The sequence below is a fragment of the Phocoena phocoena genome, chromosome 1 (assembly GCF_963924675.1).
Source record: "Phocoena phocoena chromosome 1, mPhoPho1.1, whole genome shotgun sequence".
NCBI lineage: Eukaryota > Metazoa > Chordata > Mammalia > Artiodactyla > Phocoenidae > Phocoena > Phocoena phocoena.
The window spans coordinates 126,956,433-126,980,087 of NC_089219.1; the positions used below are offsets into that span (position 1 = coordinate 126,956,433).

Below are 23,655 nucleotides of genomic sequence, written 5' to 3' on the forward strand. Positions count from 1 at the left end.
GAAGTCCCAAAGTAAAGTATCTGGTGCAAAAAGAGCATTCAAGCAACGTCTTCACCAGTTATGAAGAAAAGACAGGTATATACCCTATAGTCCAGGGAAAAAAGACCCAAGCTGACTACATAATTACAAATAATAAGAAAAATCAGTCTCAATATTCCCAAAGTGCCCTTAAGGTTCAGAATTTAAACTTATTACTCAGGGAAACATTCACCCAAGCAGTGGAACAGCTATGTAAGTTTGATGAATCTACCTGTCTGTGAAAGAGTACTGTAGTAATCTCACTGTATGTGCTTCTTGCTGGTGATGGGCATGTTGCCAGAAAAACATTTAGGGAATATGCTAGAGGAGGGGTTCTTCAAGACAGGTGAGATCTGACTGCGCTGGCTGCAGACGACGTGCATGGGAGAATCTGAAGATAAATAAAACCCCCCCCAAAATGAAAGGGGTAGTAAATTGCTTCTTTTCCTATCACATGTTAGGTGAGCAATGGTTAAGGGAAAAGGGTATATTTAACACAGATAAAAGATAAGTTGCAGAAAGAGGGCACCTCCAAATATTTGAAGAAACATAGTTACTAGGGAAGGGACTGCCTGTCCTAGAGGCATTTAAGAACAGGCTGTGTCCACATGGTGGTAATGGCACAGAAAGGTTTCAAGCACAGGTGAGCAGTTGAAGTAGACAGAAAACAAAACCTTTAGGATACCTAGTTATAAAAGTTAACAGCCTTTAAAAACATCTTAGTGGTTATTTAAAATCATACTTGATTCTACTTACTTTCCTTTTAAGAATAAAGAGTACAAACACCAATGTGAATGTACTTAATGCCCCAAGGCTGTACACTTAAAATGTTTAAAATGGTAAACTTTGTTACAGACATTTAATGCCCAACTGGGAAAAGGAAAGTGTTTTACGAAAATGTTGTCTTTAACAGCTTATCAGAAAGTTCATACTCAAGAGCGGGTATTGCTCAAAAGGATCCTAGCAAAATTTCTGGCCGAACACTTCCTCTGCCTTGGAAAAGTGAGAGTGAGGGGGATGGCCTGGGCTAACTCATCACAGGCCGCAGCTCCCCTCCTCAGCGCAGCCTGACCTCTACAAGCCCTCCACCCTCTTGCTTATTTCTGCCACTCTCCTCCCTGCTGAAGTCCTACTCATTTTTCTTACAAAATGTCCCCTTCTCTAAATTGTCCTCCCTAACTCTTGTTCATGCAGACTTATTTCTCTTAGGTACACTTTTCACTAACCTCCATATTAGCCCTTATGTCTGACCATGCAGGTAAACTGTAAAAGAACAGAAGGAAAAAGATAAAAGTCTAAGAGTACCTCTTTTACACACGCCCCTTCCCCAGCAGTCCCCCATGTCCTGTAGAAGAAGGGCCTCTCTTTTCTATAAACTTGGAATGTAGGCTGCCACCAGGGCTCCCAGCCATCTTGGATGAAAAGCCTAACGTGGCAAGTCAGTGGGATTAGTTTCAAAGTTTTCAGGAAAATCTATTTTAGTAAAAACTTATCTGCTGTAACATCTAGAACCAGAAAACTCCATCCAATAAGTAAAAAAGATGTTCGGAGTGGGAACTTTTGCTAATTCAACATGTAAAGCTGCCCCCAGAGACCGACCCCTAAGCCTTATCTCAAAATTACACATACCCTCTCCTCCTGCCAGAAATTCCTCTGGGATGAAATATAAATCTTTCATCTGCTCTTTGTGCACTCCGCTAAAAGAAAAACTGGTAACAACAGACCTCACTCAGTTTGGTATGGACATTTCATGGCTGAAGAGGAGGCGACAGCTTCTCCATCGCCCTCTTTAAGCTCCCTGTAGCCACACTGACACTGATTCATTAGCACCAAGGAAGAACTGAACTCTCTTCAAAACGTCAGGAAGTCAGTGTCGCATTAAAAATTCTCTTGGCATCAAAATTAGAGAGCAGTCTATCTGACAGTTCCTTTCTACTAATAACTGTTTCCATGCTATCTACTCACTATGACTGAGAACCAGATTAGAGATCCAGAGCTTCATAACACGTCATCATCCTTCAGGGTTATACAAAGGAGCAAAGAAGCAATGACACTGTTGATAAAAAATTCTTATCCCTGACTCTTATAGCCTACAAAGATCAGAAACTACTGCTACTTCCACGTAACATCCAATGGGAACATACCAGAAATAAGGATATTTTTTTCTCTTGATTTCTTGAAGTACCTAAAAATCAAGAGCTTGTCACCTAACAGGCCATCAAAATCAAAAGAACTTAAACATCTGGTGTTGTTAAGAGCTGCTACAACCTTTTTGGAAACTGACACTATCTATTAAAATTTTAAATATTCAATATATTCTGACTCAGAAGTCCAAAAATGAGTGCAATAGCCATCAAAAGGGAAATCACTGAATGAATTATATTCAATGAAATATTAGGCAGCTGTCAAAAAACAAAATAAAACAAAACTATTAGGCAGTTATGTACTGACCTGGAGACAGGTCCCTGATAAGCTGCTATGTGAAAAAAATCAAGTTGTAGAATTGTGCATAATATTTTCTTTTTTTTTTTAATCCTGTGTGTGTGTGTAAACATACATTTGTGTGTCTTTGTGGGCTTAGAAAAAAGGATGAAAGAATTCCCACTAAGCCATTAAAACTGGTTACCTTAGATGCCCCAGAAGGGGCTGGGGGAGGGAAATTATTAACTTTTTCCATTTGAATACAATCTATCTGCATTATCTGTATAATGTTTAAAATCTAATAAATTAAAACAACAACACACTAGGCCTTTTAATCATTCTTACCTTGTGGGGAAAGGTCCATAGTTTTAGTAAAACTTGGTGCAGTGCATTTGAAGACCTTGGTTCTTTCTCCTCCCACAACCACCTCTGGTCCAAGTAGAGAGACCAACACTGCCAGGCTGTGAAGAGTAATTGCCACAATGGAATCGCTGGTATCACGCAGGCCCAGTAATACCTAGGAGTGAATTGGGTAATAAGTGTACACAGCCATATTGCCTGTCTCTTTCTCCCCTGGTAAACAAGTAGTTGGGCTGCAATCAGTTTGTGCTTGCTCAAGTGAACTTCATTTCTTAGATACGCATTCTAGGTCAGTAGCTCGCAACCTATCTGGTCAAGGACCAATATTTTCTCCCAATCCATCACAGCCTGATACTTTTTCAAAAATAAAAATGAAATTAAGTAGATAAATACATTAGAAATATATTAGGAATAAGATGACTCTGTTAAATTACTATAAAAAGTTTTAGATTTGTCCATGATGCCTGTTGACTCTTGCCTCCAAACCAAGGCCACAGAGTCCTCCCAAGAGCTAGCTCAGCACTTTTAAGCCTACAGCACCGAGTATTCCCAGGTGGTCTTCCATCCAACTACTAACCAGGCCTGACCCTGCTTAGCACCTGAGATCAGATGAGACGGATGCATTCAGGGTGGGAAGGCTGTAGACAATTCCCCAACCAAATTCTTGGTGAATCTGAATACTCCAACTGAAAGACAGAGTTGCTGAATGGATTAAAAAACCAAGACTCATCTATATGATGTCATAGGAGACTCACTTCAGGTGTAAGTACATACACAGACTGACGGTGAAGGAATGGAAAAAGATGTTCCATGCAAATGAAAACCAAAAGAAGGGTGAGGTAAGTTATACTTGTATCAGACAAAACTGACTTTAAAACAAAGACTGTAATAAGAAACAAAGCAGAAAGGGGTCAAATCCAACATTTATAAATATTTACGCATTAAACATGGGCACACCTAAATATACAAAGCAAATATTAACAGACCCTAAAGGGAGAAACTGAGCAATACAGTAATAGTAGGGGACTTTAATATCCCATTTATATCAATGGATAGATCATCCAGACAGAAAGTCAGTAAGAAAACACTGGCCTTGAATGACACATTAGATTAGATGGACTTAACAGATATACAAAGAACATTTCATGCCAAAGCAACAGAACACACATTCTTCTCAAGTGCACACGGAACATTCTCCAGGACAGATCATATGTTAGGTGACAAAACAAGACTTGATAAATTTAAGAAGACTGAAATCACATCAAGCATCTTTTCTGACAGTAAAAAAACTAGAAATCAATTACAAGAAGAAAACTGGAAAATTCAAATACGTGGAGGTTAAACAGTATGCCACTGAACAACCAATGATTCAAAGGAGAAATCAAAAAATACCTTGCAACAAATGAAAATGGAAATAAAACATACCAAAATCTATGGGACACAGCCAAAAGCAGTTCTAAGAAAAGTTCATAGTGGTAAGTGCCTGCCTGAAGAAACAAGAAAAATCCCAAATAAATGACTAATTCTATACCTCAAGAAACTAGAAAAAGATGAACAAAGGAAGCTCACAGTTAGCAGAAGGAAGAAAGTATCACAGCAGAAATCAATGAAATAGACTAAAAAGACAATAGAAAAAAAATTCAATGAAACTAAGAGCTAATTTATTCAAAAGATAAAACTGACAAATCTTTAGCGAGATCCACCAAGAGAGGACTCAAATAAAATCAGAAATGAAAGAGGAGATGCTACAACTGATACCACACAAAGGACCACAAGAGATTACTATGAACAATTACATGCCAACAAATTTGACAAACCAGAAGAAATGGATAAACTCCTAGAAACATACAACCTATCAAGACTGAATCATAAAGAAATAGAAAATCTGAACAGACAGGTCAAGTAAGGAGATTGAATCAGTAACCAAAAACCTACCAACAAACAAAAGTCCAGACACAGATGGCTTCACTGGTGAAATCTACCAAACATTCAAAGAATTAATACCAATCCTTCTCAAATCCTTCCAAAAAACAGAAGAAGAGGGAACTCATTTTTAAAAGGCCAGCATTACCCTGACACCAAAACCAGAGAAGAACACCATAAGAAAAGAAAATTACAGGCCAATATCCCTGATGAATATAGATGCCAAAATACTCAACAGAATTAGAAAACAAACTCAACAATACATTAAAAGGATCATATACCATGATCAAGTGGGATTTATTCCAGTGATGCCAGGATGGTTGAACATATGCAAAAATTCAATGTAATACACCACATTAACGAAATGAAGGATAAAAATCATATGATCATCTCAATAAATGCAGAAAAAGCATCTGACAAAATTCAACATCCATTCAAGATAACTCTCAACAAACTGGGTATAGAGGAAACATACTTCAACATAGTAAAGGCCATATATGACAAGTCCACAGCTAACATTATACTGAAAAGCTGAAAGCCTTCTCTCTCAGATTAGGAACAAGCCAAGGATGCCCACTCTTGCCAACACGGTATTGGAAGTCCTAGCCACAGCAATTAGGCAAGAAAAAAAAAGATATTTAAATCAGAAAGTAAGAAGTAAAATGGTCTCTTTTTGCAGATGACATAATACTATATGTAGAAAACCTTAAAGACTCCAACAAAAAACTTTTAGAACTAATAATGATTTCAGTAAAGTCACAGAATACACAATCAATATACAGAAATCTGTACCATTTCTATACACTAATAATGGACTGTCAGAAAGAGAAAGAAAACAATCTCATTTACAATTGCATCAAAGAATAAAATACCTAGGAATAAATTTAACCAAGGAAATGAAAGACCTGTACACTAAAAACTATAGGACACTGATGAAAGAAACTGAAGAAGACATAAATAAATGGAAAGATATTCTGTGCTCATGGACTGGAAGAATTAGTACTGTTAATAAACTGCCCATACTACCCTAGGCAATCTACAGATCCAATGCAAGCCCTATCAAAATTCCAATGGCATTTTTCACAGAAATAGAACAATCCTAAAATTTGTATGAAACCACAGAAGACTCTGAAGAGCCAAAGCAATCTTCAGAAAGAAGAACAAAGCTGGAAGCATCACACGCCCTGATTTCAAACCATATTACAAAGCTATAGTAATCAAAACAGTATAGTACTGGCATAAAACAGTCACACAGGTCAATGGAACAAAATAGAGAGCCCAGAAATAAACGTATACATATATGGTCAACTAATTTATGACAAAAAGAGCCAAGAACATACAATGCAGAAAGGATAGTCTATTCAATAAAGCGTTGGGAAAACTGGACCACTATCTTATACCACATACAAAAATTAACTCAAAATGGGTTAATGACTTAAATATAAAACCTGAAACCATAAAGCCCCTAGAAAAAAACATGGGCAGCAAGTTCTGTGACACCAGTCTTGATGATGAGTTTTTGGATCTGACACCAAAAGCAAAGGTTACAAAAGCAAAAAACAAAGAAGTGGGACTACATCAAACTAAAAACCTTCTGCATAGCAAAGGAAACCATCAACAAAGTAAAAAGGTAATCTACTGAATGGGAGAAAATATTTGCAAATTGTACATCTGATAAGAGGTTAATATCCAAAATATACCAAAAAACTCATACAACTCAAAAGCAAAAACAGTTTGATTAAAAAGTAGGTTGAAGATATGAACAGACATTTTACCAAAGACGACAGAAAGATGGTCACCAGGTACATGAAAAGATGCTCAACATCATTAAACAACAGGAAAATGCAAATCAAAACCACGGTGAGATATCACCACACACCTGTCAGAATGGCTATTATCAAAAAGACAAGAAACAACAGGTGATGGCAAGGATGTGGCGAAAAAGGAACCTTTGTGTGCTGTTGGTGGGAATTTATATTGGTGTGGCCACTATGGAAAACAGTACAGAGGTTCCTCAAAAAATTAAAAATAGAACTACCATACCATCCAGTGATTCTACTTCTGGGTATTTCTTTGAAGAAGAAACTACTAACTCAAAAAGATATATGCACGCCCATGTTCACTGCAACATTATTTACAATAGCCATGATATGGAAACAATTTAAGTGTCTACTGATGGATAAAGAAAATGTAGTACACACACAGTAAAACTATTCAGCCATAAAAAAGAATAAAATCTTGCTATTTGCAACAACATGGATCAACCTGGAGGGCATTATGCTATGCTAAGGGAAGTAAGTCACACAGAGAAAGACGAATACTCATGTGTGTGTGGTGGTGGGGCAGAGGACAAACAGAAAAACGAGCTCACAGATACAGAGAACAGATTATTGGTTGCCAGAGGTGGAAGTGAGGAGGTAGGGAGGAAATGAAATGGGTGAAGAGGGTCAAAAGGTACATACTTCCTGTTATAAAATAAAAAAGTCACGGAGATATAATGTACAGCATGGTGACTATAGTTAATAATACTGTATTGCATATTTCAAAGTTGCTAACAGAATAATTCTTAAAAGTCATCACAAGAAAAAGATTTTGTAACTCTGTATGGTGACACATGGTAACTGGGCTTATTGTGGTGATCAGTTGCAATATATATACATATACACACATATCAAGTCATTCTCCTGTATACCTGAAATGAATATATCAATAATGTACCTCAATTTTTTAAAAAAAAGGTTTTAAATGTTAATTTTCCATATCTGTACTCACCTCATTGCAGAACCATAACAAACAGTACATGGACTGGCAATATTCTGCAGAGCTCACTTAGAAACACTCATCTAGGTCACTAAGAGCTATGTTACCAGTCCTTGGCCTCTTCTCAGTTTTATACACCCAGAAGGATAGGACCTTGAAACCTTCTTTATATCTGACGCATATAACACCTGCCCCAAACTGAGCCAATTATGATCTCTTTCCCGGTAACAAAAACTGGAATTTAGAGACACTGGTTATCTCTGAGGTTTGCTTAAAATGAGGAGAGTGAACTTAGAAGCTATGGGTCAACAATGTTTGTCCATGTGTACACCAAATAAAGCTGGTCTTCAAAAGTCAAAAGACAAAGGAACGCAATGAAGACCATATGGCTGAGTCCCAGCTGCACTTGATTTCCATGTAAGGCAGAATGACATCCTTTGATTAAATTCTCTCCTTTTTTTTTTTTTTTGCTTTAGCTTGTTTAAGTGGGTTTCAGTTACCTGCAGCCAGAAGAATCTTGACGAAGACATTCACATGGAGCTATCAGGAGAGATTTTGCTCTGAATTGACAAACACATATATAAGGAAGATGGCAGGCAAAGCATGTGCACCAGCCAGACACAAGGCTACCAGGAGTCCTGGGCTCTGGTCCTTGCTCTGCCAGGGGTTCTCAATATGACTCGGCCAATTAATCGCTTCATTATTCTGGTCCAGTTTCCTCATATATCCAAGATGAAGGTTTCCAACAGGACTCAATAAAATGACTAACATGTCCAATGCTAACAAACCAGGCACTTTCTCGAAACAAAGCTGTACAAGTAAACTAAATCATGGTTAGAATTCTATCAACTGAATATGGTAATCATAAAATAAGAAACCACCAAAGCCAAAAACCCAAGAGTCATCCTCAAAACTCTCCCATCTAGTGAGAAACTGAGTCCTACCCCTTCTACCCTTAATCACTGCCGCCATGTTTTCCCCAGTCCTTGTCATCTCTTAGCAGGACTATTCTAGTAACTTCCTAGTTGAACTCCCTTAGTCCATCTTCCACTGCTCCCAAAGTGAACACTGAAATCAGTCAAGTTATTCCCCTACGGGGGAGTAGCTCCACTGAGAATTTTCATTGCCTTTCATATGCTGAGTATCTACTTATTTGACCTCAGCTCAGTGCCAATTCTGAGACCTGTGATGGTATCTCTATTTCAGAGTTAGAGTGCTTCATTCCTCTTCTAAATTTTCAGACACAAACAACTACAAGTAGGGTGACAACTACTGCTGCAGATGTAAACACAAAATGCTATGTTGTGGTAGCTAGGCTCTAAAGCCAGCCCCCAGTGAACCACACACCCAGTATCCACACCCTTGTATAAAACCACCCCATGGTGAACGTGGCCTGATTTCTGTGACTCACTTCAACCAAGATAATGTGACAGAAGCAATGTTGTCAGTTTCCAATCTCTGCCTCAAGAAGGCTGCTTGGGCACTTCTGGTAGCCTTGGGCAGCCATGGAAGAAGTCCACACACCTTGCTAAGGAAATCATGTGGAGATGTCACATGGGGGAATAGGGGCCCTGAAATGTCCTGAGGCTTTATGGAGAGGGAGCCCCAGCTGTCCCGATGCCCCAGGTAAGCCCACCTTTCAACCTTCCCCTCCAAGGTGCCAAGGGGCTATTCTGGATGTGTTATGGGGCCCCAGATGACGGCTGCCTCACCTGACATCATGTGGAACAACAGAACCCCCAAACTGAGCCCAATCAATCCAAAGAACCGTGAGAATTAATAAAATGATTGTCATTTTAAGGCACTAAGTTTTGGGGTGATTTGCTACACAGACAACAAACATCTATTTCCGACCTACTCTCTCCTTCAAAGCAGGAAGTGTGTTACATACCTCTAGGGCCCCAGTACCTAAGCACAAGAACTAGCATAAAACCAGGCCTTATAATTTGTAAATAAATTAATCTGATAGAAAAACAAGTTATTTGAAAAATACCATGTGACTGATAAAATCTTTTAAAACCTTGTACTGAGTTGAATAGCGTCTTCCAAAAATTCATGTCCACCCAGAATGTGACCTTGAAATGCGTCATACTGGGTTAAATCCAATGACTGGTGTCCTTATAAAAAGGCCACGTGAAAAAGAAAAAAAAAGGCCACGTGACAACAGAAGCAGAAATTGGAGTGACACGGCTACAAGCCAAGAAACGCTAAAGGGCTACCAGAAGCTGGGAAGAAGGCAAGGAAGAATTCTCCCCTAGAGCCTTCAGAAGGAGCCCTGCTGACACCCTCATTTTGGATTTCTGGCCTCCAGAACCATAAGAGAACAGATTTCTCTTGTTTTAAGCCACGCAGTTTGTGGTAATTTTGTTACCTCAGTTACAGAAAACCGATACAAACCTGGAGCCCTGGAGTGGGCAAATCTAACAGGCTCCCTGGTGGCTGACTGATAGGCTGAAAACCACTGACAGGAATCATCCCCTGTTCCTCTCATTATAATTTAATGATTTTATAGTAATTTAATTATGACACTTGCACTTTATGTTCACAAAGCATCCCACAAATGAATCTTGTTAGTTTTCCCCCAAAGAATTAGCAAACAGAATTACAGTTTTTCAGGTTATATACAGGTGAAAACCAAATATGTTAGTTTAACTGATTTGCCTGTGTGACTGGCCTGGAAATGCAACTTTAATTCCCGCCCTTTGGATCCCAGGAGGCATTTAAACTGAAGTTCTGCCTCAGGCCTTCTCAGCTGTTCCCCAGACGCTCCAAAGCCCCCCTCCCTCCCAGCTCCCCTGCCCCCAGCACCCGCAGTGGGCCCTGGCTCCGCCTCCTCCCCTAGACAGCGCTGTGGGCACCCGCCCCGCCCCTACCTGGGGCAGGATGACTTTCTTCAGCTGCTCCTGGGTGAAGTGCCCCACGTAGGCCTCCAGGTGAGACAGCAGCACCGTCCGCACGTGCTCCTCGTGCACCTCAAACAGCCGCAGCAGCACGGGGATCACCCGCGCCTGGAACAGGGCTGGCGAGAGCAGGCGAGGGGCTCCTCCCCTCGCACCGTCTTCTCCCCAGGTCAGACGAAAGAACAACGCGTCACTTCGGTGAAAGGAGCACGAAGCCCAGCGCAGAAACTGAGCCCAGAACTTCACACACGTTCTAAATGCTCTTCTAAATTCCCAAACCAAAGGGAAGTGCTTCTTTTGACCCCAAATTACTCAAGGCTTAACTGTCTTAATCACACTCCACCTTGTAGAAGTGTTTCTGAAATACTCTATCATACTTAATGTACTATTTACAAAGAAACCTTATGTTCTAATAGAATCCTGAGTCGACAGCTCTTTATATACTTACATCTAATCAATGAGGAATTTCATATACTAGATTCAACGGATATGATTGTTGCAATTTCATCCGCAAAGCCAGGAAGTGTGTTAAATGCTACAACAAGAGTTGGCGCTGACGGTCCTCTCCTTCCTAGTAGTTATGGTAGGTTATTCAACAGAGACATGCATCAGAATCATTTGGGGACCTTTCAAAATACATATTTACCCATCCTTGCTCTGTCCCAGAACCAGTGGATCAGGCACAGGCAAATTTTTAAAAAGCTCCCCAGGTGATTCAGATTACCATGAAATTATCTTGCACTGCTCAAATATGGACTAATAACTCCCAAACTCCGTAATTACCAATAATACTTTGAAAAAAAATTCACCTTTTTTGGGGCCAAGGAGGTAGGGAAGAAAACTCTTAACAGCTACTGGCTCTGCAAACACCAACTGATTAAGCAGAAGAGGCACCAGCCGTGAAGCTATTAATTCCTCTGACAGGCAGCTGACTCTGTCCAGGAGGAACCTGAGGGCAAAGAAGGAAAGCCTGGGAAACTGGCTGTGACACTGTATCAACTCACTTGTACAGTTTAGACACATGCAGCTTTATTCCACTTCCATCAAAGTGATGAATCTGAAATGTAGCTAGAGAAACTGTAGCTAGGTCAGTCCCCAGGTATTTAAGAAAAACAAAGAAGGTGTGAGGCAAGGCCAGATAGTCAGTACATACACAACCTCCAATCCAAGCTAGGAAAATTTTTTCAAGAAATGGCCCCTCATTAATAGCAAGAGTGTCTTCTCTCCCCGCTAATAAGCCAGAGGCTTTCTGGTCAATAAAAGGTACTTTCTCAAGTTTAAAAGACGTAGCATATTACATTATCTAAAGTTTCCACGGTAAACAAAATACTAACTTTTGTTACTCATTAAAACAAGCTATGTACAAGCACTTAGTTAGGAAATACACAGATATCAGGTGTTGGCAGTAGTAAAACGCCACTATACAATCACCCTGAGCAGGTAATCCTGCCTCCTCCTTAATTGGGAAACAGGCCCCACCATGCTTTATCTCCTGCAAGCCCCTCAGCCACTATCGACAAACCGGTCCACACCCAAACTCACTCCCAGCTCCTTTTCAGGTTCCATGGATGCGAGGGCTTCCTCTTATTGAAGGTCACCCCCACTGAGCCACTGCCCCAACACCCCCTTCTCCCCCAGGGCCATGCACTGACAGCCCCCCAACAAAACTGCATCTTCAACTCCTCCCTCACTCCCCCACCAGCTCCGTCCCATCAGCCTACAAACATGCTCCCCTGTCTCTTCCAGCCTTAAAAACATCCTTCCTAAAAAGAAAAAAAAAATCCTCCCTTGACTCCATTGGCAATTCTTTAGCAATTCTATGTTCCTCTTCTCCGAGCTTTTCAGGAGATTTTACCCAAAGTCCACTTTCTCACCTTCCACCCACTTCTCAATTCACTGCAGTTTGATTCGCTCTGCTGAAACAGCTCTAAGACAAGGTCATCAGTGCTCTCCTGACTGCTAAGTGAACAGGTATCTGTTGACTGCTCCTATCTTTCTGAAATTTTCTACTCCTTTGGAATACCAGCCTCCTGGCTGTCTCTCAATCTCCTCCAACCACTGCTTCTGTCTCATTCATCAGCCACTCCCTCCCCACTGGCCCCCTTACAAGTTTGTGTGCCCCAGGGTTACATTTGGGTCACTGTACTTTTCATGCTACCCACCTTCTATGGGGCAATGTCACCAACTACAGGCTGATGAAGCCTCACATTCGCCTCTAGCTCATCAGCTTAAGACCTCTCTCCTGAGCTTCTGACCCATCTGCCCAAATGCCCACGTACATCTCTACCTGAAGTCCCACAGACACTTCAAACACACACACACTGAATGCCAAATTCTTCATTTTCTCTGCATGTAGGTTCTCTCCTCCAGTATTCTCTAACTCTTTTGGTGATAATCACTAAGGCTTGTCAGTCTGTTTTAGTATTTCTTATCTGTGTCTTCTTCACTGTACCATCACTGCCCTTACATGAGGCCTCACATTTACTACCTGGCCTACTGCAGTCTACCAACCGATCCAAGTCTTATGTGAAATAAACCTGTGCCCTCCATAGAAAACAGAGCGATCCACCCAAGGGGAAACAGCCATCTCACAGCCCGTTTTCACTCCTTTGATGGTTTCAAGGCCTGAAGTCCACTGCTTACCAACAGTGTCAATACTCCTAAGTGCCACGTCCGAGGGTGCCCACCCCTTACCCTCCAGCAGGACCCAAGCGCTCATCATTCCTCACACAAGACATACTGTGTCTTGCCTCTGTGTGCCGGTTCATGCTGCTCCTCTGCCTAGAATACCTCTTCTCTAACCTCCTTCCCCCCCGTCCTCTGTTGTTTTCAGGACGACCCCCTCAAGCTCCATCACTGTTTAAGGGTTATCAGTCTGTATCTGTTTCCCTCACCAGAACTATCCATCCCAGGGCCTAGAAAAGAGCCTGACGTATAGGAAATGTCACTAAACTTTAAGAAAACAAATGTCTGACTCATCCTCTCTAGGACACCTGAAGTGATTACATGGTCTTAACCCAAGTTACTGAATTTTAAGGCCTGAATTTTCTAAACTTACTTGAAAAATTCAGCTTTTTCCTCTTCACTCTTCAATGTTAAACTTTTCAAGAAATTCACAACTTCCAGAAAATCATTCCTAAATGCCAAAAAAAAAAAAAGATGCAGGACAACAGATTAAAGATGGCGTTGTCAAATATTGAAGCAATAACCGCAGACCACACCACAATAACATTCAACAAAGAATCATTCCCCTGTGCCACTTGGAAGATTCTATTATAACTAAGTAGCTTATAAGACAAATACTATGGAACAAGTCCACAGGGAATTTAATATTTTAAGAATATCAAAGAGATCTGTCAAGAGGATACAGGCTTAACCACACACACATGTGCATACACAAACGCTAACAAACACTGTGGTTTTAATCATCACCATAATCATCCAAATGTTTTGTTGTAACAGGATGTGGTTACATGAACTATCCTGGGAGAAATGGTATTACCATTACAAAATAGTTGCTAATTCTCAAGTCTCCTTTGGTGAAAACTATTAAAGAGGGTTGGGGAAAGAGGAATTTCTGGTATAAGTCACAGGAATCTTCTCGGTTCTCCCATTGTAGTTGTCTGGTCACTTTTGCAGCCAGGCAGGGAAGACGGTGAGAGGAGTGGTCAGTTTCCTGCAGGGTCTCCAGAGAGCCCCGCGGCCACTCAGCTCCAAGCCAACGTCGCCCCTGGAAAGGACGCTTCAGCAGCAGCCTGCAGCCCCCGCCAGGAGAGCTGACCTCCTGGGTCTCCACTCCTCACATTGACACCTGTTTCCCTCTGGCTCAGCGGCAGAGAAAAAGCACAAAGCCTTAACTGAAGTGCAATCAGGTTGGCTTGGCTGCCTCAGCGGGAGCTGCTGGCCCTCCTCCTCCTGCCGCCGCCTCTGGCTGGGCTTTCCCCTCTCGTGTAACAATCAGATTTGGGGGACAGGGCGCCGGTGTGTGGTTTTGGCTTCCCTCTCCCATCTCTGTTTAACACATAATTCTTACTAAAGAACTCTTATCACACACGGTAGTGAGAGCATCTATTTACTATAAAGGATTCTGCTTTGTAGAGATTCTATACCAAGATAAAGTATCACTATGAATCACCCAAAAAGACATGGAAAAACCTTGGTTAAAAGACTCATAATGGGAAAGGTCTGAACAGTTTCCCTGGAGCATAAGTGACAAAACCCTTGTAACTACAAGGAAAATACCCCCTCTGCCTTGTTTAATAATATACACCCCCATCCTTAGAGGTAACTGTCCCCCTCCAGGGATAATATTAGCTTTCCCTTCACTCTGGTTTCTCTCAGGCTTTCTGACTGCAAACACATAGGATTTTTCGTTTCACAACTGACATAAAACTGATTTTGCTAATAAAAGTCACGAATGTGGAGTTAACCTGTGCAGAAGATCTGCAGTCATGGAAATTAAAAAATAAAGGACACATAATTAAAACTAACCTGGAAGAGGTTCAAAAACATCTGAATCCAGCGACAGTATTAACAGCTACACTGTGCCCTCCCACTAAATTGACTTCTTTGCTCTTCCATCACGTATCACTGAACAAAGAAAACAATCTTCCGCCTGAAGAAAAATAAGCTCATTTCCACACCCCCACCCGAGTAAAATTCAACAATAACAGACTCCTATCACAATGGCAGCAAAAAGGAGAGGCCATGTTTATTAAGTTCCTCAATTAACTTCCAACTGTAAATCACTGGACATAGCCTAGCTTCTTCACATTCAGAAGCCCTAAGTAATCCAGCTATAATTTCTAGACCCAGGCCTCCATGACAATTAAGGAGTTCGAAAACTTCCTATCTGTGATAGGAAGCTGAGAGGCAACCCAATTTCTCCCTCTATTTTCCCATGTGGACATGATTCACTCTCTTCTAATAAAGAAGGACAACAACAGCAGCAAAAGGACCGCAGCATTTGGTCCTCCAACACCCACCACTGGAGCAAAACCCACAAGAGAGCAGGCGGGCATCAGTGGGGAGCAGCCAGCGTGTCACACCAGGCGCCCTTACCTGAAGAAGTCATGGGACAGGAGGGTGCAGAGCGCTGGCCGACAGTTTGGAATGGGATTCAGCAAAGTTGAGTGCAAGGTCTGTTGAAAGCTGGAGAGAACATCCGCTGAAACTGAAATCCAGAGCGACAGTTAGTTTCCAATGCCGTCTCCCTCTTTTCAGGACCTCTATAGCTGGAGACTGACGAGAGCAAAAACCAACCTGTAAAAGCCCAAACAAACAAAGCCCTGGCTGTTGCTGAACAGCTTCCTGCTTTCCTGAAGCCAAGCTCCTTGACAGGTGTAGAAAATTGTCCTGACAACACATCCAAGCCCGTGCTCACGTGCCTCCCCTTGGAAGCCCTCTCATTTCCTGACTGTCAGTTTAACTCAGCTCAGGCCCAGAGGAGGAGGTTTAATAAGCGGCAGGTTTGAGGGCCTTTTCAACCAAGTCTCCTCACCCACAGAACACAGGAAGTTATCTGAATGACTATATTTTCAATTCTCTCGGGGGTGGTACATAATTGCCTCCATTCTAGACACAGTGAAGAAAAGTGAGTCCATCATCCACCAAGAATGCCTTAGGGTTTAATTCTCAAGTGTTTAGGCTGGGACAACTCAGAGCTGACAGCTGAATGGTGCTTGTGACTGCAGAGCACTGCGTGAACCGGGAAGAAGAAACTGCGTTAGAGCTGCAGCAATGTGAGATATAGGCCAGTAAGGGGCCTAATGAGACATGGACCCCAGTACACTTAAAGGGTGGACGACTGAAGGCCTGGAGTGGCTGGAGGAGAGTGTAGCAGGCTGCCAGAGAGCTCAGAAGAGACCTATGTGTTCAGTGGCCTGGGCTTTGAGGGCCAACAAAAGAAAAAAGTAATGAGTAAATGAAATCACAAAGAAAAAGAACCAAAAGGACTTTGAAAAAAAGATAAAGAAACGTTAATCTTGATTTAGAAATTAAGAAAAAACTTTGAATCTTACTCTATTCTTCAGATCATTACATATACATCAATAACAGCATTCACTTACTTATTGGCTGGCTTGATAAAGAATCGTCTTTAGACCATAAATACCAATACCAATTAATAAGATAATAACATATGATATTCATAGCCATAGTTCAAAGTGCTTCCTACTTAAAACTTTTTTTTTTTTTTTTTCCTGCGGTACGCGGGCCTCTCCCGTTGCGGAGCACAGGCTCCGGACGCGCAGGCTCAGCGGCCATGGCTCACGGGCCCAGCCGCTCCGTGGCAGGTGGGATCTTCCCGGACCGGGGCACAAACCCGTGTCCCCCGCATCGGCAGGCGGACTGTCAACCACTGCACCACCAGGGAAGCCCTAAAATTCTTTTAACTATGCAAAGTAAAGAAACCCGAAGCTTCTTCCCTCCCTGCTATTAGGATCTGCCCTAAACAACTTTCTTGGTAAGCAACTGCTCCTTACTATGATCAAAGACTGCAGTTCTCTGAATACACAGAAAACAAGCCATGGATGATTTTCCTACTTATTCTGTGGATGCAGCAGCATAACTCCAACTCACCCTGTTCACTTAAGATTGTGAGCAAACTTTCCACCAATGTCCCAAAAGAATAGGCATCCCGGGCATGTCCGTGTGACTCTGGCAGAGTTGTGAATTCTGGAAGCTAAAAGCAGTAAAGACCATTAAAACCAGAGGATCTGCTTTCCAAACCATTTCTACTTTTCTCTGAAGCACTTTCTCCCATTTTTGCATTCATTTACTCAAAGCTAACTACATATTACCACACACTAATTTATAGGCTCTTAAAACTATTAGTGAATAGAATTTATCAGATACTAATAATATCAAACAAGGGCAAAAAGAAAAAAGATCAGAATATATGTCTGTGGCTTTCAAAAATATTTTTGACTGCAAACCAGAGAAAAAAAATTATCATAATTATCATTATCAACATATGCACATACATGTATAAATACATATCAGAAACAAAATTTTCATAAGACAGTACTCAGCTTTACTACCCAACACGTCCAATGATATTTTCTACTTTATTCCTTTCTTTTTCTCCCTTAAAATGCTGGTCAGGACCCCTAAATTGATTCAAAACCCACAAATCATCAGTTTGAAAAACACCACTATATATACATAGTACTGATTTGAATAAACCTGAGTTATTTCAAGTCTTAGGTTTATACTTAAGCTTATAGTTGGGTTTGTATTTCCTGTAAAGCACACTAAATATGTCTTTGGGGGTCAATGTCTATAGTGGTTAAGAAAAAATTTAGAGAAAGCAGCTGCTTTTGAATTTACTGGTAAATATACTCTTTCTTTACTACCACCATAATATTAATAATTGCCCTTCCTTACATCTTGGAATCCCAACTAATGGCCAGATAGGCAGATGACTGGTTGGGTGAAGCACAGAAAAGGGCCAGGGTCTTGCTTCCTCAGCTCTCATGGCTTCCAATAATGTACAAAGACTTACCATGAAATAGCTATGAAGCGCCAACCCTGCTCACACTGAGGTACCTCTTATCTTTAAGCACTATCACGGGTGTCTATATGACCAAAAAATGTAAGCTGAGTGTCAAGAAAAAGGCTTTCTGCTGTGATGATACAGTAAGTCTTAGAAGCCTTCAAGGCCAGAGGAATTATGAGGCATCTATAACTTAGCAAAGAAAGAGGTGGGCAGAGGAAAGGTTTTTTTAAAGTTTCATACTCAGTTACACAAAGAAGCCTTCATTACATCTGAAGCGTATCCTCTTACCATCTCTTCAGGAGGGATAGATGCTGGGTCTCTTACTGACTGAATACTCCTCAGAAACTAGACAGAGAAATAAATTAAGGAAAGTAATTCAAGCATATGTTTGGTGAACTGATCTCTTACATTAAGTTACAAAAGCAAAGAGCAATGGAAACAGCAGCAATGAAACCTTCAAACCAATGCCACACATTAAATGCATAAATTTAAAATCTTGATAACTAAAAAATGTAGATATGGTACCTGGCATGGCGCAAGGCTTAGTGGAAAATAAATTACGAGTTCCCTTTCCTTTCCCCTTCAGCTGGTTTAACAGAAACCCTCTGGTGTTCAGAGGCATCTCTGTAACTGATTTCCTTATAAGGAAATTAGAAATACTTCTTTTTCATCCTGCATAGATATTAACAAATAAAAGACTTCTCCAGCAGAGAACAAATCTATCATTAATCTGCTCACTGAGTCAAGTCAATCATAAGGTTTGCTGTCACATGAGATATATGAGGATCTTATAAACTACAGAGACAAAGCCAACATCCACAGAACAAGTACATTCATTCACTGATTCAAAGACTATTTTTCAAGAGCTTATATGTCCCAAGCACCATTTAGGGCACCAGGAATACAAAATGAATGCAATAAATCCCCGTCCCCAGCCAGGTGCTCACAACCTAGAACTAAACTAAGAACTTCGATAACGTGTGCTGGCTGAGTGCCATGGAAGTCTAGGAGGGAACTACTCTTGTTGGGTAGGGAACGCCTGGGGGAGGGCTTCACAAAGAGGAGACTTAGCCAGATCTAGACTTCAGCTAGGCGTCAGCCGGATCTTACATCCTGCAGAGAACCCAGGGGAAGAAAGGCATCCCAGCAACAGAATGGCACACAAAGAAAGAAGAGGGTGAAAGAGGACCACCCATGAGAACACAGCTGAGATGCGTGCAACAGGATGCAACCGGAGTGTAGCTCAATAACTGAGAGGTATACGGAGCTAAAGGTAGGCTGGGGAGGAGACTGTGAAGGGCCTTGTATGCCACGGTAAAGAATCTAGTACGAACCCCACAGGAAGAATTACGTCCTAGTATACTAACTAGATGTAAGCTGACTTCTGAGAAGAAAGCGATCAACAGGGGCAGAAATAAAAAAGGAATGTCTTCGTGGTGGAAGGAGCATTTGAATTGAGCCAGAGCCCCTGAAGGTGCACATGCAACAAGGCCCCCATGTAGAAGCTGCACACAAGGGAACATGGGAAATTAGGCCGAGCCAGGAAGTCGGGGAGCCACCTCATCAGTAAGTCGGGGAGCCACCCTGTCAATAGGGAAATTATGACGGGAGTGGTATTTCTGTTTTAAAAAGAGTTAAGTCTAGTGGCAACATGCAAAATGGTGAAAACAGGAAACAAAACAGAGAAGAGCAAGGTTGCTCAACCCAGGAGGGAAATACGTAGATCTCTGTCAGACAAAGTTACTGTTCAAGAAGTACCACAGGCAGCAACAACACAGCGCGGCACCAGGAGCAGCTGCGATGCACAGCTCTTAAGACGTGGTGTATGACTCTGGACAACTTGAACAACTGTTCAGTGAACATTTCTAATGTACCTAATATGTGCCAGGCACTATTCTAGGTGGATATATAAAGATAAGTATACGAGACTATCACCCTCAAGAAGCTCAACCACTGGTGAAGAAGACAGACACATGAAGGTAATTTCAATATTAAACATTCAGTGGGAAAATTAAGTACAGGCTACTACAGGAGCACAGAGGATGGGCATTTAATTAAAAATTTGCCCAAGCCACTCGACCTCTTTCAGTCTGATTCCTCAAGTATAGAATAAGGCGAAAAGAATAAATGACTCCTAGTCTCCCCCTGGAGAGTAAAATCCCACAATTCTATGGATATGAGTATTGACAAAAAAGTCAAGTCTCTGAATCTGAGACCACACTAACATTGAAGGGAAGTCCCTAGAGGAGAACCACACACCAAAATGCTATCAAATTCTGAATAACAAAGAGGGCCTGTCACCTGGCTTACCTCTGGTGTGGCCTGAGGAACTTTACAGACTGTTTCCATTCCTCCCAGCTTCCAGTGCCCATCTTCACTCACAAACACAGATGATAAACAGACATTGTTGTGTGTGAGGTGTCCCTGGAAAAAAAGAACAGGAAGAAGATTGCCACTCCAATTTTCTGAGTAGAAGTTTTAAAAAACTAAGTACTCATTACAAAAAAAAAAAAAAAAAAATTATGGCAAGTCTTCCTACTTGTGGCATAATAAACAGAACTACAACTTTAAGGAATGACAAATTGAATGAGGCTGCTTAAACATTATGAGGTTAGAAAAAAGGGAAAAAACACAATAGAAAGGCTTATCTCCCCCTGCCTGGTGAGGCAGGTTAATAAAGATGTAAAAGCCACTGCAGGGATATTACACAACCCCATCTCCATGGGAGTCAGGAGATACAAGTGTCCTTAAACATAAATTTGCAAGTCTTTTTAACCTACATTGTATGCTTCAAATGCCTTTAAAGGTACGATTTATCTTTGCTTCCATAGGTTACTGTATTAATTTTCTCCTCTAAATTCTTTCTCACCTACATTCTATCATGAACCCAGATCCACTTCACCTGAAATCTTGTCAGGAGGCATTAAAAAAATTCTGCCCGAAGAAGAGGAAAATGGAATGATAAGGACCACCAGAAATATCCCACAGACCACAGAAGAGCCAAATTTAAAACTATAAAAAATAGTACAGTCAAATAAATGAGAGGGAAGAAAAAGAGAACAGGGTTGAAGTATGTTTTTCTCCAAACCAGAAATTATTCCAGTAGATAAGTGCATTTTAAATATTCTACCCACCAGATCAAATATGTACACATTTTTATATAAAACACTCCAAGTTATATATTTTTTAAAGGAAAGCTTAAAATAGTATGCATGTGTCTTTCCGCTTGGGAAAAAGCCAAGGAGAATAAGCACAGAGATGTCTGCTTTATACACACAAGAAATATCTCTGGACTAACACACTGATCATCATGGTTGTCAATGGAGAGAAGTAGGGCGCTGGATTCAAGGATGAGGCAGGGACTTGTTCTTCCCTATCTGCACCCTCATACTATTCAAACTTTTTACCACGTTCATGCATTTCTCCAACAAAGAAAATATTCCTCCACAGTGGGTCATTAATAATTCTACTTATGTGAATCTTAGACATACTCTAAGAGATGATAAATCCAAAGTGATATTTGGAGACTCTGTCTCCCAATAACAGAAAATGTTTTAAAAACACATTAAGATGAGTCAAATGCAAGTGCTTCTAACTTGTAACTGGTGTTTTTAAATCTCGGGTGGGGAGGGGGGCTGCCAAAGGCCTTAATACTTCAGAATGTAAATTCCATTAACAAACAGTAGCTCAATAATACTGTTAAGAAATAGACAAGAAGTAAACAAAATACTCTATCCCCTTCATAGCAAACACTGCCACAGTGTTAGGGGCTATCTCTCTTTGGTACCACCTACTTGAATGGAAAGGGGTGTGTAAAACTCTGCCTCTTTCTAAGAAATGCTAATTTCTTTCTTTAAAATCTAAAAAAAAAAAAAACTCCTGAAAACAAATAGGAAGGTTGGTCCATCAGCAGCACTGATGTTACTAAACTTTTATCTTGACTTAATAACAAATACCAGCTGTAGCTATTTTTATATAAAGACTTATCCAAAACTAGAGAGAGACTATAGTAAACTGAAATAAAGTTCTACAAATAACTGCCCAGGGACAAAGGACTTGTTGCCTGTTCGACAAACCACTTGTCTGTCTGTAGCATCTTGTATGCTGTTTTCCCTCAGGAAGCCTTCTGATAAGAATAGTAACTTATATGATTTCTACACATACCGTAATTCACCAGCACTACCCCATATATCAGCCTCCTCCCACCACCCCACCCCCGGTCTACATGAAAGCCTGTGAGGCAGACTGTGTCCAGGTTACTTACTCTGTCATGAAGGAAGATAAGAGCCAGCAATATATCATAGATCCCAGCACAGACCTCTGCAGAAGACAATGTTTCCAAAGCCACTTCCAGAGGCTGCACTCGCTCAGTGACAAGATGAATACCATCTACTTCCACAGTGCAAGATAAAAATCTTAGCAAGCAAGGGTGACGAAGTGTCTTCAAGTGCTTTAAAAATATAAACAGAAGAGTTGGTGAAGTTAATGACTCAAAACAAGATTAACTATAGTTTCATTAACATTGTAGTCAAGTCAGAAAATGTATACTTACATTCAAGGTCTTTTCCAGCTTCTTACCTCTCTCACCTACCCCCCAAGTTCCAAAAAAGGCAGAGAAGAATACGTGACTTGTTCTGACAGTATTCACTTTACCAACATTTACATTACTCTACAGAGAATTCCAGTTCCATTATGGGAGGGTAAGCCCCCCAAGAGCCTAGATCTCCAATGATTATTGCTATAAACTCCTAACAAAGTGCCAAAAACAACTACCTAAGAACTCTGAAAAGTAAACAAAAACACGTAGATTACGGAGGGGAGTCACCCATTGGGGGGAGTTTCCTGGTTCAGGGAATGTCCCTTCTCACAGCTGTGCACTGAAGGCAGTCCCCAGGTGCAGAGCAGTGCAGCAAACGTGGCTAAAACTCTGAGAGAAACCTTGCCATCTTTCTGGCCAGGAGAACCAAAGCAGGGCTGAGTATGAGGAGGCTGTCCCAGAGGAGAGAGAGCTAAGGGAGGGAAAAGGAGATGCCCTAGTTATCTGTATACCTACGCAGGTCTCAGACTAACCCCTGAACCAAACACGCATAGGACAGACCCAAACTAGCATGGCAAAGTTTTGAGAAATGAACTAAGGTTTGAACTACCATGCACAGGAAGGCTAGAAGGCGAGTAGTTAAACAAAAAGAAGAAGCTTGAACCCAAGGGGATTGACTGCCTGCAAACAAAAAACATCAATATTCTCCAGAGGACTACAGCAGAACCAAGGTCTACGCAACAGGACATTCGAAATGCCCAGAATGCAATCCAAAGTCACTCAACTGACAAAGAACCATGAAAATGTGAAAAGACAACCAACAAATATCAACCCCAAGATTGACCACCATATAAACCAGAGAGAGAATTATCAGAAAGAATTTGAAGCAGCTACTATAACAATTCCCCCTAGAGGTAAAGGAAAGAGTTATGAGATAAGTGGTAAGATAGACGTTCTCAGAAGAGATATGAATGTTACATAAAAGAACTAAATGGAAATTTTGGAAATTAAAAATAAAATATTACAAATAAAAACTTCAATGGATGGACTGAAACACAGAATGATGATGACAGAGGCAAGAGTCAGTAAACCTGAAGATGTTAACCAATCTAAAGAAGAGGAAAAAGTATTAAAAAAAAAAAAAAGATCAGAGCTTCAGAAACCTGGGTGACAATAACAAAAAATTTAATGCATATAACTGGAGTTCCAAAAAAGAAAGAAGAGAGAATTGGGGCTAA

At 41.0% G+C, this 23,655-nt stretch overlaps 1 protein-coding gene across 1 annotated transcript in view; it reads right to left on the reverse strand.

Annotated features, from left to right (window-relative positions):
• The window catches only part of SCYL3 (SCY1 like pseudokinase 3), a 33,269-nt gene that overhangs the window by 1,882 nt on the left and 7,732 nt on the right, over positions 1-23,655 (reverse strand). Inside the window, exons 2-10 of the mRNA XM_065881000.1 lie at positions 22,145-22,330; positions 20,191-20,304; positions 18,169-18,225; positions 16,962-17,064; positions 15,444-15,555; positions 13,441-13,518; positions 11,192-11,331; positions 10,356-10,540; positions 2,785-2,956 (exon numbers count right to left, since the gene is read on the reverse strand). Coding sequence (XP_065737072.1) covers positions 2,785-2,956; positions 10,356-10,540; positions 11,192-11,331; positions 13,441-13,518; positions 15,444-15,555; positions 16,962-17,064; positions 18,169-18,225; positions 20,191-20,304; positions 22,145-22,330 — 1,147 coding nt within the window. The remainder of the gene's footprint in view (positions 1-2,784; positions 2,957-10,355; positions 10,541-11,191; positions 11,332-13,440; positions 13,519-15,443; positions 15,556-16,961; positions 17,065-18,168; positions 18,226-20,190; positions 20,305-22,144; positions 22,331-23,655) is intronic.